The sequence below is a fragment of the Tiliqua scincoides genome, chromosome 13, assembly GCF_035046505.1.
Source record: "Tiliqua scincoides isolate rTilSci1 chromosome 13, rTilSci1.hap2, whole genome shotgun sequence".
NCBI lineage: Eukaryota > Metazoa > Chordata > Lepidosauria > Squamata > Scincidae > Tiliqua > Tiliqua scincoides.
The window spans coordinates 3166899-3185127 of record NC_089833.1 but is presented as its reverse complement, the minus strand read 5'-3'; the positions used below and the strand labels follow the sequence as shown (position 1 = coordinate 3185127).

Here is an 18229-nt window from a genome sequence, read left to right as displayed (position 1 = left end):
GGAAGAGAGGTCAGGGGGAGCTCATGAGCCTAATGCTTGCTATGATTCCCTAAACACAAAGTCTCAGCCTCATCAAGCAAATTGGGAAAGCTTGGCTTGAGGGAAGACAAAGAAAAAATAAATGAGAGACTCTCTCTTTTGATGCTATGTGTCCATATAGGAAAAGGCTCCCCCAAAGAATGAACACAAGAGACCCAGAAAGACTAGCAAAACATCTTCAATGATGCAAACAGATCAGTAACTGTTTCCTGCCTGAAAGCCAAAGAATGATGTACATTCATTGCTCAACTAAAACACTGTGATGGGGACATTCTTTCTCCTCTCAGGTCCACTGCAAGACCATAAATGGAATAGATGGAAGCATTAGGGGAAGGGAAGGAAAAAGACTCAAGAGGGAGTCATTTCCAGCAATACCTGACAATAACTAGCATCTATCTGCGTTTGGGTCAAGTCTCCTGCAAACTTTAGGTAGCATAATATTGATAGGTATTGGCCAGACAAAAAAACCCAGAGGTGCAATGACAGAAGACGACCATGCAGATGAGCTACCAAACCAGGCAGCATAAACAATGAGCTGACACATGACTGAAGTTAAGACAGTGCCTAATTTCAATGGGTAACTGGCACATGTTGGCTCAGAGGCAGGATCTGCTGTCATGTCCAAACCTAGCTGCAACTGTGGCCAGCGGAGGGGTCAGGCAAGAGACTGCCGCTACCCCTTCCCTGCAGTGGCCTGCCACTTGCATGCTAGAGCATATGCCATCATTTTCTTTCCCATTGCCAACATCACCTCTGAACTCTCAGTGCACTACTGCTTCCAGCAACGGGGAACTGGAGACATCAGCCCAAATCTACTGTTAGTCTGAACGATTGTGCTCATACCTTGAAAACAGCAGCACTCGGCCAAATTGGAGCGAGTGCTGCTGTGACAGAATAGTGGCAACAGGTTGTGTGTGTGGAGGAGATAAGCTACAGGCAACAAGCTGCAGTGGAAAAAGCAAGGCAAGATAATGTGCAAGATTGTGTTAGTGAAAAGTGTGTCATCTCATTTCAGGCGTGTCATCTGAAACATACCGCACAGGCTCCACTGAAACAAACAGTAGCTACAGAGCTCTGCTCCCATTCTTTCCTAACCAGTTCAGCTGCATGTTGACAAGGAAGCCACAAAATCCCTTTGTTTACCTTTCGTAGCTGGTTTGTGAAAAATAATGTCTGTAATAAGCTGTTCATATAACAGGTTGCTCCCTGGTTCTTCAGGCCCACGTATCCTGTGTGCTTCTTGGAATCCCACCTACAACAGGCCACACATAAATTAGATGGGCTTCAGTGTACAAACACATCAATTGCTGGAGCCAGTACTGGCTGCCAATGTTTCTGCTAACGGAAAACAGATTGTTGTCTGACAAGTTTTAAACTAACTATCCACCAGGAAACATTCAGAACTTTACTGCATGCATTCGAAACCTGACCTCCATTTTATCCTTTTTACAATGCTCTCCAAGACTTTCTGAAGAATGACCTCATGAGAGACTGAATTCCAAATCAACATTTAATGAAGAGCATGTCATTCTGACTTCAAAATGGTCGTATTGTAAAGTGATTTGTCCAATGCTGCATTAAAGTTTTCAAATGGTAAGACAACCACCAGATATACCCAGATACCCCAAAGATTATAAAACAGCCTGATAACTGATAGGCCAATGTTTTGTTCCAAAGGAGAACCATCTGGCAGTCCACAACTTTTTTATTATATTAATTTTGGCAAACATACAAAATGTACAAGGCCAGATGACACACACATCGAATGGCCAAATGTACAGCTAAAAGCTAACAGATCCTGCTGTGTGATCCAGGTTGAGTGAATGTTCCTCCCCCAATTAACCAGAGTCATTACTGCATGTAGGAGAATATGTCTTTGACCTGCAAATGTGGTATTACTTTCTTTCAATGTATTCTGGGCACTGAGTGTCAAGCCTCCTCAAAGAACAGTAGCAGAGGACACTGAAGGGAAACACTGGCACCAATCCTGTAATGAAACAGCTAAGGCAGGGGTCAGCAACCTACAACCCATGGGCTGGATTTGGTCCGCCACCCAAAGTCATGCAGCCTGCACAGAGTTCAGCTTGGGAGGCAAAGTCAACCAGCAAATTTGCTGCTCATTGGGACAGGGCATTGCAGAGCCACCTGCCCAGGCTCACAGAGTCCCTGAGCTGCAATGATTGCTAAAAACCCAGGTCCCTTTGCCCAAAAAGGTTGCTGACCCCTGATCTAAGACTATGTTTACCTGAACATAGGCAAAAAGTATTTGGCATTCTTGGGTGAGCCATTCAAGAGGACATCTCCTTACTTTTGTTCACATATGCTTTATGTACATACACATACATTGCATATTGAATTTACATATGCACATTCCCCAACATAAAGCTATGAGGGGATGTCACATAAAATATGGGAGGGTGCCACATAACTATTTTCTTAACTGCTTTCCAGAGAGGACATGGTGCCATTCTCTATAATGGAGAGAACCAAGCTGGAAAGGGGTGACAAGAGCAGTAATCTGGTCAAAAAATACACATGAACAAGCAATTAATACTGCAGGGACATACTGGGAACATACTGTGTGTAAATGCCCACAGCATCCCACCCCACCCCTCCAAGTTAACTCCTTGATAAGGACGCACCACTTTAAAACTTGTAAAGGGTTTGTTAACCTGTGCTTGCATGTGCACACATGAATGAGACAACAAATCTTGGTTCAATCCAAGCAATTTAACTAGAATATTAATCTTACGCTCCGCTGCATTCCACTCTTTCATGACTCTACAAAGATTTTGGTCAAATACAGTTTGCACAGTTATTTTGTAAAACAGCGTCACACAAACAAAACAAAGGAAAAGAAATGCTACTTACGCCACACCGTGTGGAGCATCTGCTTGAACATACACTTCAAAAGTTACTTTGTCATCTTCTATATACCCTTTATCTGGATCAGTAACTTCCTAAAAAAAAGAATTTACAACAAGACTATGAAAAATCAAACACAGAGCCATCTTTCAGGTTGTTTATTTCTGTGGCCCATTTGCAGACCAAAGCTGATCAACACTGGGAAAACTACGAGGACAAAAAACTCAAGTTAGTGCATAAAATGTACACTAACCTCCTAATGTGAACAATCCTGGCATGTCTCAAGTTGCTGACAGATTATCATTTCTGCAAATCAGTGGAAACCACTATTACAGCATTGAACTGTAGTATCTCTGAGCCAGGGGCAGGGGGGCACTCGGAAACCTGCTCCCTCATGTCACATATTAGCCAACAGAATGGCAATAGTGGTACAATATTTGTCTGTATCTGAAATACACTGAACCATTGAGCCTGAGGATGTGGACAACCCGCTTGGAGGATTATAACGGACCTTGTGCCCCTTCAATTCTCGTCCTTCCTGGCTTCTGAAAGAGGCCACAGTGGGACCAGCCAGCTGGGTAGCTGAGGCAGTGATTGAAAGAGGGTTTGATGCCATGAATACTGAAGTACACAGTAGTGAAGCCTTTGATGAAAAGTCCTTGCCAGATCCAGGTGACCAAGGAAATAACAGGCCAGTCTCCAAGTAATTCCAAAACAGGCTGTTGTTGGTCAGCAGGGGAGCCAATCTGGATTTGGACACGCAACCACTCTAGAACGGGTAGCATTCCCTCCAAAAGTCCAGGCTTGCAGTTTTGGGGGAGTTCGGAGATAGCCAGGTGGTGTCTGTGGCTGCCTTTGCACAACTTCAGCTAGTGTGCCAAATTGCATCTTTCCCCCAAATGCAGATTTAGCCAGGTTAAAACATGCCTTAGTCATATCCAGACTGGAACACTGCAATGCATGCCACGTGGGGCAACCCTTGAAAATGTTCAACTAGTGCAGAATGCAACAGCAGAATGCAACTTCTGGCTGGAGTCTGTGCTTACAAGCATGTGACTCTCCACCTCCACCCCACCTACGTCATCTGCATTGGTTACTAGTATGTTCCATTCAAGATGCTCTGATTTATAAAGCCCTAAATGGCTTGGAAACAAGTTATCCAAGAGACCATCTTCTTCCTGGTAAACCTGCCCACCACCTCCAATCAGCACCTGAGGCTCTGCTCTGCATTCCCTCCCAATCAGAAGTTTAACTGGGGGCAGGGCAGGGACAAGGACCTTTTGGCTGTAGTTCTCCAGCCAACACAACTCCCTCTTCTTGGAGATTTGCTCAGTCCCCCTCAGTACAGAAGCTCCCCTACTTATGAGCATTCAACTTAATGAACCCTTTCAGCCCCAAGTTGCAGCCAATACTGCCGAGTTTGAGAAGCTGTTCAGCATTCTCAGCAGCTCTGGAGTGACACTTACAACCTCCTGAGTGAAACAAACAATGTCTGTGCATGGAAATTGACAGCTAAGGTTACAGAGACAGGAGGGGCATTACTGTACTTGTCAATAAAATGACTAGCGAACAGACCCCTGGAAGCTCACATGCTTGTGAACAGGGGAGCTATCACCTTGTCAACTGGCTCTTTTCCACCAGGCATTTCAGATTTATTGTCATACTCAATTGAACTGATTGACTGTTGGATTATGGACCATCCAAATTGGCTCTAGGTCTTTTTTTTTTTGCTTTATTATGCGTTTGTTTTTATTATGAGGGCTGAAAGGAAGACCATAAACCACTACATCAGTGGTTCCCTATCATCTGGCAACCATGGACCACCATGTATGCAGCCACAGGACAATGTAGTGATTGTGTGATGTCATTGCAGCATCACCAGTGGCTGCTGGCCAATCAGAGGCAAAGAAGGCTGGGCGGCCCCCACAAGCATATGGCACTCCGCTCGCCTGCGGACTACCAGCTAGCTTGCAGACCACAGGTTAGGAATCACTGCTCTACATAAAGAAACAAACTACAGAAGGGTAGGAAAGAATTGCTTTCCAGCAGTTATGTCACTAGAACCACCCCAGAGGGGCCTCCTCTCAACTGAGAGCTGAGCATGAGGCATCTTCTTCACATTCCACATACTGCAACTTACGCTCCACGACATAAAGTTGGAAAAGCCCCAGTCGTTTTCCTTGTGAAAGAACAAGTGGCTGATTCGGCGACTGAAAGATTTCTCGTCATCCTTGTAATTTATAATCTTGAGCACTGCTTGCGCATGACAAGACCACGACCTGAAACAATTAAGGAGATAACAAGTGACAGGCCGAGTGGCGAAGAACACGCTTGCAAACAGTACTCTGCTGAACGAGCTGCTATTTCCTGTCATCCCTCGGATTTAAAATTTTGATCCAGCAGAGGCATTTGTGACAATTAACAACATGGAAGTCACAGGAAAAGAGGCTCATCTGGTACACTCCTCCTCATGGCAATTCTCCACCCCACCAGATCCCTTCCTTCCTGGGTTCTCCCAGCACGCTGCCAGGTCACCGAAGCAGGAATAGAGACCCTGGCCCAGAGTCCCCAAAAGATGTATTGTGGCAGTCTTAAAAAGTAAAGTTTGTAATTCTCTCTCTGTAAGGCTTACAGTGCAAGCAGACCAGGGGCAGAAGTTTCCTTTGCGTGCCATTCTCTGTCTGGACAAGCGTCTCTCCATCCCAGGCCCACCTCTTTTTTCTAGCTCTGTGGCCTATTTTGGATGTTTACATGTATGTATCAAATGCACATGGGTTCTTACCACTGACAGACCTGATGTCTGGCTCCTGTGTTGACTGCTAATCCCTGCTCTAAAGCAACAAAGAAAATGTGGGAAAAACTACTTTTCTTATTACAGGTTGAGAAAAAGCAAGCAGAAAAAAAATAATCACTGTCTCCTGAAGGTTTGTTTGCTCAAACTCAAGTACCACAAGATTCCTTTGTGGTCTAGAAGGCTACTGCTACAAAGATGACCTGCAAGAGAAGAGAGGACTACCACAGCTGCCACTTAATTCCCCAACTCTTGTTCTTGCTTCTGTTCCCATCCATACTTGAGAACAAATGAGAAGGGAGACACAAGGTTCTGTGGGAAATAGCCTGCTTCTCCTCTGCTCCATCCAGGCTTGCTTAAGTATGCAGATCTTAATACAGTTAATCAGCAGATCAATCAAGTCAAGCTACTGTTGATTAAATATTGTGGGCCAATTTCAATCAGCCAGGGTTGGAGAGCTAAGGGCACACGTACATGTTTTTTAAAACAATTTTAGCCCGGTGCTTATCTGTAAAATGGAATGAAAGAGCATATAAGGATGGCCAAAGTTAAGACATTTCTCCTGCTTCCTTTCACTATATCACAAAGTGGTCTACCTTACAATTTTGACAATGTATAGATCTTAATCAATTAGCCAGCAATTAAAAGTCAGGTGGATTTGTTTGCTAAACATTCTTTAAAACCAACTGCTATGGTAGCTTTGTTCTGTGGGGGGGGGGGGATTTTCTGTGTCTAGTCTTTGGTTTTGCAAAGGAAAAAAAAAGAGCAGCAAGTGAATATGCCCCTGTGCCAAGGGTTCTCTTACACATGTGTGCAAGCGCATTCTAACCAGTAAGGACTGAACCAGGACTTCAGGACAACCAAATCAACACAGCAGAAATCCATATGCCATTCACAGAGCCAACACAGTAAAAACTATATTACTGGCTTATTTATTAGGAGATGTGGGTTGCAGAAAAAATACACGCACATGCTGAAGGTTTGTCCCAGATATCTAGTGCAGGTGCACAAAACAACAATATTTTCCACCGTCATCAATCTAATCTGGTTCAGAAATTTAGTGATCAGGTTGACTCAATTCTATTTAGTGCTAACCTGGTGAAAGTAAAACTGAAATCTGATTTCTATATAAGTGAGAATTAGCTGCCTTTCCATTCTGCATAACTGGAGTTCTGAAACACTCAGAACATTGTGTATTCCTACTCCAGAGGCTCGGCTGATCAACGAAGAATTCTAAAATATGCTGCTATTCTTTGAGACAACCACATCAACTGTGTAATATATCCCATTTTACAGCTGGCAGAAAGTGGGCCACATCGGACCTCTCCAGTGGATCATCTACAGGAGGGGTCTCCAAACCCCAGCCCGGGGACCAGATGTGGCCCACAGCGAGCCTCTATCTGGCCCACAGCCAACCTCTTGACCACTCAAAGCCTCTGACCCACTTGACCGAACATGATTGGAGCCGTGCTCTGGTTGCATCTGGAGGGTGTTCTAAGGGCCAGAGAGATTGAATGAACGAGCCCATTCATTCAGTGAGCCCAGCCCACTCATCTAAGCTCCATCTCTAATTTATTTATGTAAATTTTATATTTAAATTTTTTTCTGGTCCTCTACACCGTGCCAGATATTTGATGCGGCCCTCTGGCCAAAAGGTTTGGAGACCCCTGCTCTACAGCTTGGTCTTTCTGCACAGGCAAATTCAGTCACACATATTCTCCACTGCCTCATATCACCCACAGATGACCCTGCCCATGAGTGCACCTGTAACTTGCAAAAACATATCTTGTAGTTATTGTGCGCAGTAAATGCTTGGAAGGAGCAATTAGAAGAACAGGCAGCAAGATACCGCAACTCAGCCCAGGATGTGAGCAACAGTAGCCAATAAAACATTCACAGAAACATAGAGTTGGAAGGGGCCTAATAGGTCATCCAGTCCACTAATAGGTCATCTAGTCCAACCCCCTGCCTTAGGCAAGAAATCCTCTTAGAGCATCTCCAACAAGTGCGTGTCGAGCCTCTGCTTGAAAACATCACTAGTTTTCTGTTTTTAATAGCAGGTTGTTTCTTTTCCCCCCTCATCATTCCATTGTTCCTGCAACCCTTATACTTAATTGTACTACACAGAAACTGCAATGTGGGCATCATCTAAGAACACATAGTAAACATCTGAAGAGACTTACGTGGAATCAGACTCAGCATTGCACTGGAGAAAGAATCCTACACTTTTCTGGTGCGGCCTGTCTGGGTAAAGTCGTGGCATCACCATGATCTTCCATGGCAGGTTCCGCACAAAGCAGGGAGGACTCAGGACCGATTCACTCAACCTGTTGAAACGTTCAACGGTGAACTGAAATGTGGCCTCCGACCGCCAGCTTGTGTCTGCAAAATAGAAGAATTATTAAATAAGCAATGAGCAGTCTGGCCACATGGCCACTCTACCATGGCAAAAGGTGCCCAGGATCAGACACAAGAACCCTTGCATCAGTGTGACATTGTAAGCTGTGATGTTACAGCTGTGTGGCAAAAATGCCCACAGCAATGCATGAATTGAATGTGGAGGAAGAGTGTATGGTAGTGTATGGAATTGAGGAGCGGCAACACTAAGAACAAATCAACCCACATCAAAAGGAAAATAACGCACTTCCTCTCCAACTTCCCACTCCTGCCTCTACTGACCCCAAAACAAGGTCAGGATACCACAGTATACTAACTAGCTTGTAGGTGCCCATAGGATCAGACTGAATACATGTAAATATACTTTTCCTCAATTTAAAGGTTACAACATTACTACATACAAAATACACAGGCTTTTCCTAGGTTCAGAAACAGGGTTTATCAGAATGAATGTACAGTCTCATTGAGTTTCATTATTCAGGAGGGTGTTCCCACAAGCTCAGGTGGATGGCAAAAATCACATTAAAGCAAATTCATTAAAAAACCAATGTCCCTTTGCTCAGTGATTTAAAAACAGCCTTGCTGACATCTGTGATGTAATATAGAGTCATTAGGCAGACAATCCATCAGTCTCTCTCTCTCTCTCTCTCTCTCTCTCTCTCTCTTGGTGCTTTGAAAAAACAGCCAGTGACCCCTCCCTTCACCAGTGCAAAGTGATTATCTTTCTTTTATGTGCTCAGGGGTCCTCTGCCTTGGAGTGAGGAAGAGAGAATGATTGATGGATTGTCAGGAGGCTATTGTTAAATGATTGTTTTCCTTTAATTTAAAGGGCCCTTCTCATTGTGTTGAGATAGATCCCTGGTGAAAAATCCATGGATTAGGTTATATCTCTAATTGCTTGCATGACTGTCTCTCTATAACAGTAAGAAAAGTCAGTTTTTAAACTGTGGTTTTAAAGGGATGCATTTTTCCCATTCTCCAGGGATCAGCACATTCTCTCTCATTTGCAGTGGCCATTCGTGATGAGTCAAATCCATGTCTAGAAAAAATCCATGTATAACAAGGTTGGACCTGTACTGCAAAGCAAAGCATACTACAAACAGCAAATAAGATCTACCATTCCAAGGCATAAAATTGAGACATATTCTAATACAGCTCTTCATAAAAATATACCACAGCAAAGCACAACATTATAATAAAATCAACAACACAGCATAGAACACATCAATAACAAAGTAGCAGCAGCAATAAAATCCATAAAGACACAAGGGCACAACAGCAGCCACTTAGTTCTTAATTTTCAAAGTCTACACTGAGCAAAGATGTTTGATGTTTTCACCTGGCATCAATGTCCAGGAGACAATAAAAGTCTCCAGCAGAGTTCACAGTATTCAGCCACTACCGAAAATGCCCTTCTCTTGATATGGATGAATCTAATCTCCTCAAAAAGACAGAATTCACAGTACAGCAAAATATCTTAAATGCAGGGCGGATTCATGGAAAGAAGAGACAGTCCCCAAAATAAATGAAGACCCAAGACATTTAGGGCTTAAAAAATGAAATAATAATTTTCGACTGGGCCTGGAAACAAACTGGTAACCATCACAAATGTTTCAGAACAGGTGACACATGAAAATAATAGCAATTAGCAAGCAGATAACCATGTTCTGCACCAGCTGAAGTTTCCAAGCTATCTTTGCAGTGAAACCTTACATAGATGTATCTACATAAAGAACACTGCATAAAATGTTGACTGTGCAATGTTCTAAACTGTAACCAGAAGTTTTAAATAATCTCTTTGTATCAAAGGATTGCTAAAACTATTTTAAGAAGTGAATCCACATAACCATCACTTTGCACAGACAGCTTATGCATGCTCAGTGAAGCATCTGTCCAACATTTAGTCTTCTCACAAGCAAAAGCTGCAAATAAGCCTGTGAGAGCCTGGAAGTGGATCTTCGTGCAGCTTCAAATCTAAAACCTCAAGGTGCAAATCATAGATCCCCAGTAACAAAACAATGACACAGCTGTCTTTTCAGTGTTAACATGGATCCATTATTGACAGAGCGGAGTTTGAAGGAGAACTCAAGGACACTTTACATAAAGATTTGGGGGAAAGTATTATTCAGATTATCTATGAACACACACTAAACATACACCAAAATCAAAATCAACGCACATCTTCAAAAGCCAACTCAGCTTCCCACTGTGACATTTTGCCACAGAAAAATAAGGCAAACAAAGAGAAGCAGGATTTCAACATATCCAGTTCCTGATTACAGAGCATTCCCTCTGTGCCTCCCTCTGCCCATGGTCTCCCATAGGTATTTCAATTACAAAGCATGGAGTACCTCCACTGGGGCCAAAATTCCTACTTTGAAACCATTTGAGTTGCCAGACCCAATGGAGGGAATCTTAAACTCCTAGGAGAGTACCCCAAAGGTTGGTGGATGCAATTTACAACATCACATGATGGGCTGACCTCAAAGCAACTGGACTGATCTCTTACTAACTAGACCCACTCCAGCACAATCCTTAAGCTTCCCAGTTACAGGAATTACAAGAACCCAAAAGAAGCCATCCTCACGCCCATAACATCCTCTCCCCTACTAGCTCCACTATGACAACACAGAGCAAACCAATGAAATCTGGTTACTAGCATCTCACAAGCAGTGATCACAGGCACTGCTGAGAGTGTCAAAACTAATCAATCCAAGTGACTCAAGCATGAGGCTTGTATACATCCTCAATAGTGATTTAGGAGCACCAGCACAACCTTTCAAGAGAACTGCAACCCATCCCGAAACAGAAAATTGTCAGTTTCAGATAACTCAGACCTCCCATTATCAGTGTCACCATCTTGTTTCAACTGAGGGCCCAATCCTATCCAACTTTCCAGCACCAGTGTAGCCATAATGCAACCCCGAGGTAAGAGAATAAATGTTGCCATACCTTGAAGAGGCCTTTGTGACTGTCTCCCCATTACAGGATAGAGTACACACCCCATTGGCACGGCTGCACCGGCACTGGAAAATTGGATAGGATTTGGCCCTCAGTTGAAGTGTATTCCCTCTTTACCAGGCCCACCACACCAGACAACCACCCACTTAGAACATCTGCTCTCATCTGGTTCAGAGCTGGGTAACACCAGCACACACATTCTCCCCATAAAACATCAGACAACCAATTCCTGTGATTTCTAACAGTTATTTAAAAAATACCTAGAAGCTGAAACTTTACAATCCTCCATGTAAAAAGACCCATAGCATGAAGAAGAAACACCCATAGTACTTGGTCCCACCCAGTAGGTAAGAGCAGCGCTACCAAATAGCGATGGCTATCTTGCCAGGCAGCCATGAAAGATACCATGAGTGATAGCACTGAAAAGGAGGCAAGACGTTCAGGGATTGGTTTATAGGTGGCCAGAACATTCCCAAAATACAGGTTAAAATAAATTCACAGGAGAAGTAGTGTGTATTCTAGTTTCCAATGAGTTGCTAGTCCCTGAGGCAAGTAAGAAGCGATAGCCAGTCAAGGTTTGGTTTTAACATCTCTTAATTGTTGATCAGGAGCCGGAGTCCCTGAGGCCGTTCATGGCTGAACACAGTCACGTTCTGGCAACTCCTGCGACGCAGCTGGAACCAACCGTATTGGCCTCTGCCTTTCCATTGGACCACTTCAGTGACGTAGAGAGGGGGGATTTGCTGCATGGTTAACAGTCTATCCTCCATATCTACTCAACCCAGGCTTTGCGCACTGGAGAGGACACTCTGTTCCAGAACCACCATTCAGAGCGTGACACCATAGTCTTCCAAGACTGAAGGATGCCAACAACAATTGTTGTCTTCAACAAACTGGTATTACAAGCCTCATAATTAAAGGGCAGAAGATCTACCTGCACACTAAAAGTAACCTTTGACTGCTTGGCACTGGTGGCAGCAGGCTGCATGTGGCTTTTCAAAACAAATGATTTTGCAGCACCACAGACCTGGAGCAGCAATTCAAGCACTGACAGCATTCTTGGTGGCCAATTCTTGCCATGCTTTTTCCCACCTCTTGAATGTGCTGGGAAGTGGTCCTGGAGTATTCTAGAGGGGAAATGTGAGACTGGGAAAAACTGCTCAAAATCGCCACCGGTGACCAAGTTTTCTAGAAGGGAAAAAAATCTTGTTGCTGCTGATGCTTCTTCTTCTGGGAATGTAGTGGAAAAAATGATTTTTAAAATACAACAAAAACTCTCAGTCACCCATGGCAACCAAGCAAGTGGTTACGGTCAAGTTACATTCCGGTATTTTTCAAACAACCTGTTTATATTTTCGTTTTTTAAAAGGCAGCTAGAACCTGATTCTTAAAAAGATTACCTGCATCAAGTGTCTTTTCTTTTTTAAACAAGCAAAAAACTGAACATATACCAAAGGTGTCATGTAACACTATGACCAAAGTCTTTTTACATTCCATTAACATTTATTTTCATTTACAAATGCACACGCTTAAAAAAATTCTCCAAGCAGAAAACAAACCATAAAAACAATACCACAGACATAAGCACCTGATCTGCTATGAACTTATCTGGTGCAAATAACAGAAAAATTCCCTTTTTCTGCAGGAAATGACCCCTTAGGCTAGAAATAAGATTCTTATGAACCTCTTCAGTGTCTGGTCAAGCAGAATATTCAATTTCATATAGAAAAACCAGAAACAACTTACAAACGGTGTATCTAAAACATTCCATGTGAAGGAAAGGTTGTTTTTATTCCCCCCCAACCAGTGGGCTGTGGTCGTCGGCATTCAAGAGTCATAGAAGAACAGCCCCCACAGTATTTTACCAAGTCAGAATTTGAGTGCTGCCATGTGGTTACCAGGCAAGGCAAGAGTCGCCTTCAGACACAGGCAGAAATGTGTGACTCATACACAGTGTCAGCAAGGTGGTAAGTTTTTCTTAATTGTGCTAGTCACATAATTAAGACCCATGAATCAACAGATACTATGCAAGGTGCTGCTTTTCAGGATTTTTTTGTGAGCCAAATTCTCTGGAACGCAACACTTTTTAGTGCTGCCTCTTTTGTATTAAACCTAGGAAATTCTTAACATTAAACAAAATAAGCATGAAGGTTCTTTGAAGTCATTACACATCAATACTGTACTTTAGCAGTAGATGCATACGGCATTCCCTCATCTACAGAAAGATTTAAACATAATGATTAGTGCAAAAAAAGGTTTCTCCCTTGCCACGATCAGCAGATGGGTTACTCACCATCCTCCATGTCTTCTTCCGTGTTGTTATGACCATCAGCCATTGCTACGTTCCCATTGATGACGGGATTTTGTGTAATTCTTGGTGGATCATCAGCATCTCCAGCTTACGAGGAAGAGGAAAACAAAATATATTCATAAGCACTGAGAGCAGCATGGAAGAGTTAAGTTATTCATTTCAAAGCAAAAAAGGTATACAATTTTACAGCTGGTATTAATAGGTCACATTCCACCGTTGTTGACTTATGGTCAGTACAGTGGGCTCTCCATGCCTGTGAGGGTTTGGTTCTGGGACCCCATGCGAATGTCAAAATCTGCAGATGCTACAGCCCGCAGTTGTAATGTTCAGAAAATAGCGGAAATTCACACAAATTGCATAAATTCATGGAAACTGCATTGCCTATGGTAAGTTCGCATGAATTTCCTAAACTTGCATGGACAGGGCAAGTGCTGAAGCCAGACAGAGCTGAGAAATAGCAGAAGGTTACAGCAGGGTAGGTGGGGGAAAAAAATCCTAATACAGTCTGCATAACACAATATGCGGATGGTTAAATTTGTGGATGCAGAGCCCGTGGATACAACGGGCCCATGTACTCACACTACTTGATAACTTGCCTCTTGACTTGAAAATATAAAAGTTTCCCAAACAATAAGACTACCAACCCATCCACAAGATTACACTATTTACTGTTTGTTTGCACACATGTGAATGCATTTTAAGAATGGTAATGTTACATTTGTTCTATAAAAATAAAATGAGGATTTTAACTTAGATTCTTCATTGCTCTGTTTCTAGGATATTGACACAATATTGATATTGACACAATAGGATACTGATAATCTCGGAGGGTGCCTCTCCCAGATTCTGCTTCTTCTGTGCTATTAGGTTTATAATTTCATGGAAATTGTGGTCATTGTTTATCCAGAATCACTGTTAACACCAGGGTCACATATTTGTGCACCCTTTCCTCCTCATAACAGATTTAAAAAGTATTGTTTTTTCTCCAGTTGCCTTTTTCTGGTTCAGGCTGAGCACTGCAGCTTTCAAAGACCATTCAGCACCCGGGACAGAGCTCCAGATCACTACCTCCAAGTGGTCTGTAGTATGCCGGAATCAATCTCTCTGTTTTAGCAATGAACGCCTCGCTGGATAGAACTTTCATACACCAAAGACTCCTGGCCTCAGATGGTGCCTTTGCTGGTCTAGAGCTCTCTCACTGCCCATTTCTTTCACCAAATCCAGTTGCAGCAATTCCCTGCCGTGGGAGATCTTTTATGTATGTTTTTATTTTATTTTTTAAAGAATAGCCTGTACAACCACCGCAGCAATTTGCAACATTTCAAGTCAGGTCTTCCTTGGTGACCTCCAAAGTTCATAAACTCTTATTAAATAATTTCCTTAAATAATTTCTGTCACTGAGCCCCACCTGTGACAGAACATTTATTATTAAGCCCTAATTAAGAGGACTAAGTGTCCTCTCTACTGCTTCCTTCCTGATTACACCCTGCATTAGTATACACAGATTTCCACTAAAGAGAACGTAAGACTACAGCTCTCCTCTCCACCCCACAATATCGTTAGAACTTGATGCCTGATATCTAGTAATCCGAGGTACATCTACTCTGGGAACATAGCAAGCAAAGCTAACTAAAGTCCACAGACAGAGGCTATGCTCTTTGAGTGCTCCTAATGTGCTAGCATTGGGTTCGTCAGTTTATAACCAGCTGGGCCACAGGCTCACAAAAAGGGCCTTCAGCAAATTCAGCTTCCAAGTTTACACAACAAGATGATGTTAATGATCATCATTCATCTACAAAGGAGAAGAGCAACCAGTCACGGATAATGCCCTTCCAGAGGCTTTGGTGGTGTCCCCCTTGCGTTTCCCTTTGGGACAAGAAACATTCCCCCCCCCGACACACACTCACACTTAACCTCTTGCCTGCACGGCACTTAGATAATATTTAGATATCTTTCTGAAGGAAAAAAGTTAACATCAACTGCATCACAGTGCAGTTGTGAGAACAATTTCAAAGCTCCTTGCAAACCAAACAGAAGGATCACTATCATCACAAAATTTTGAAAGAGGACATCCCAGAAGTCTAGATACAAAACCTACTGGAAAATCCCAGAGCAACATTCATATTTAGACCACATACACAGACAGAGCATTGCACCACTAGTTTTGTGACAGGTAAGATCAGAATACTTTAGCTCAGATGGCAATCAGGTGGAAGGCACAGTGATCCATGTTTACTCCAATTTCTCTGGAGGAGAAGGTGGCAAACCATGCTAGGTAAACTCCAACAGTATAATTAAATCAAAAGAAATTCACCATCCACAGTCAGTGTGTGTTAGAAATCTATGATGGAACTACACACGTTATCACGTTTAGAGACAAGACAAAAGAACGGAAATTCTTGGTGTCATGTGCCTGAAAGCATTCAAGGCGTGGGGGTAGCTTTGGGTCAGATCTAACCATTTTCATTAATAAACATCTCTGGTTCAGATCTTCAACCACATAAAAGAAGTGGCCTGCAGTCACCATTCAGATTTAAAGCCATTATGGAGCAAAACCGAGGCCACTTACCACAGCTCAAATCTATAATATAAACCACTACACTGAAACAAAATGCTCGTGGTTCAATACAATTCCCAAGCTCCTCAACCAAGGCTGAAAAAGCAGGTAATGAGGCAGATCTTTTTCTAACCAACTCCAAAGACACCCCATGAACTACTTCTCACTTGCAAGGAGCAGGATGCAACGGAACTCTGGGCTTAAACTGGGTACTCAACAAGTTATGCTGGGGGTGGAGGGGACAGAAATACCCCTACCCAAACTGTAGTAAGGAACAACACAGCACACCTGGATCTGACACAGAACAGGCATATCAAATGCTGGTACTTCATAAACAGCAGGGGACTTGTCTTAGCATAGCTCTTTCTTTCTGCTGTTACTTGGGGGAGAAAAAATTCAGATTCTGCTAGATATTTTTATTAAAAAATAAAAACAAAATCAAAAATCAATAGAATCAAGAATTCTATTTGTTTATGTAAAACATCATTGGAATCAAAAAGGTTGGAAAAACATCTGAGGCATCTTGTCATGTCCCTAAAAAACTGCCTGTGGTATCCAGGAAGCTGAACTATTTTTCCAGGTTTAGGAAGTTGACAAATTCATGGAGGAAAGTCCATCAATGGCTGTTGGTTGTGCTGTATGTATGTGTGTCCCCTTTATTAATAAATCAATGTGCAGAAACATTCACAACATAACAAAATGCACACAAAAAAACCCAAAACCCAGGAAATGGAAAAAGCAAGAGAAACAAGAAAAGGGGGGATGCATAACATAAATGGAAATGGCTACTGGTTCTAATGGCTGTGTGCTGCCTCCAGATTCAGCGGCAGTAGGCCCCTGAATTCTGGTTGTGGGGAGCAACGAAGGGAAAATATGCCTTTTTTCGCCTGTTTACAGGCTTCCCAGAGGCTGTTAGTGGGCTACCTGGGAAACTGTATGCTGGACTAGATGGGCCTGAAGCTGATCCAGCAAAGCTTTTCTTATGTTCTTAATTTACAGTATCTGGATATAAGTCTTACACTTCACAAAAAAGAAGCTGGTTGTCCTTTATTCTTCATACCACATACGTTAGGAAATATCAGATGGCCAGACGCAGGCACCCCATTACTGGGAATCACAGTAATTTTTCAGGACTGATACATAGATTGCACAAAAAAGTGTCAGGGGCGAAAGCACACACATTCATGTAAATTATGCAGGCTACATTTAAATGGATCTTGTGAAACAGGCAGTTGACAAAATGTTCATGGTACCACAGAAGACTTTATCAGTTTTCTTGAAAGATACATAGAAGGTTCAGTCGAACCTTGATTTTAAAGTACTCAAGAACTACCAGAGTTCTAAACCATTTCCATACTACATGGTGCCTCAGGTACTCTTTTCCCACCCCCTAGTGAAATCTACACAGAAATGGCTGCCTGCAATAGGTAGGAAAGGGGGGAAGTTGCATCAGCTCCAAGTCAAATTTACCTGCAGATGAAAACCTCATACAGTGCTGAGTAATATAGTTTCTAAAAGCACTCCAGTTACCTTTGATTCAACTTAACACACATAACTCTGTCAGAGGCAACTAAAAGCAAGTTCAGAAAAAAATCAGCCAGTTAGATGAAAAAATGAATGACATAAGATTACATTCAGACATTTAAAAATAGAAAATTGTGAATGCTCTGTAAATATACTATTTCTTCAGTACCTTGTGCTGTTTTGCTCTTGAACAAAGGGATGGGGAGCCTTAATGTAATGGTAAGGGTCCTCAAAGAATCATCTCTCAGAGCCAGGATGGTGCAGTGGTTATGGAGATGAACTTAGACCTGGAAGATCCAGTTTCAAATCCCCACTCAGACATGAAGCTTCCTGGATGATCTCAGGCCCATCACCAGATCTCAGCCTAACCTTTCTCAAAAGGTTGTTTTGATGACAAAAAAGAGGGAACTATGTACACCACTCTGAGCTCCTTGGAGGGAAGACGATATAAAAATGTGAAGTAACTACAGATGAGTAACTGCAGACCAACTACCTGTATCTCTTATGCACGGAGGGCCAGTGGATTTCCATTTCTAACCATTTCCACCCAGCACTTTCCCTCCAGGGCAGTCTATTTGCAACCTCACCTATGCTGAAATAATGCATGCACCCCACACTGAATGAAGGGATGAGATTAGCTCCACAAGTACCACAATGAAGTCATAAACATCATTTATATCTCATTATTCCTATACTGCTCTGGGCCAGGGTATCTTAGAGATCGCCTACTTCCGTACAATCCGGCTCGTCCTCTTAGGTCATCAGAGAAGGCCTTTTTACAAGT

The 18229-nt window shown here is 42.7% G+C and overlaps 1 protein-coding gene across 2 annotated transcripts in view; it reads right to left on the bottom strand.

The window, feature by feature from the left end:
• The window catches only part of USP7 (ubiquitin specific peptidase 7), an 86768-nt gene that overhangs the window by 27255 nt on the left and 41284 nt on the right, over positions 1-18229 (bottom strand). For both annotated transcript variants that reach the window (XM_066640517.1, XM_066640516.1), the window contains exons 2-6: positions 13347-13451; positions 7879-8077; positions 5045-5183; positions 2911-2999; positions 1183-1291 (exon numbers count right to left, since the gene is read on the bottom strand). In XM_066640517.1, coding sequence (XP_066496614.1) covers positions 1183-1291; positions 2911-2999; positions 5045-5183; positions 7879-8077; positions 13347-13451 — 641 coding nt within the window. The remainder of the gene's footprint in view (positions 1-1182; positions 1292-2910; positions 3000-5044; positions 5184-7878; positions 8078-13346; positions 13452-18229) is intronic.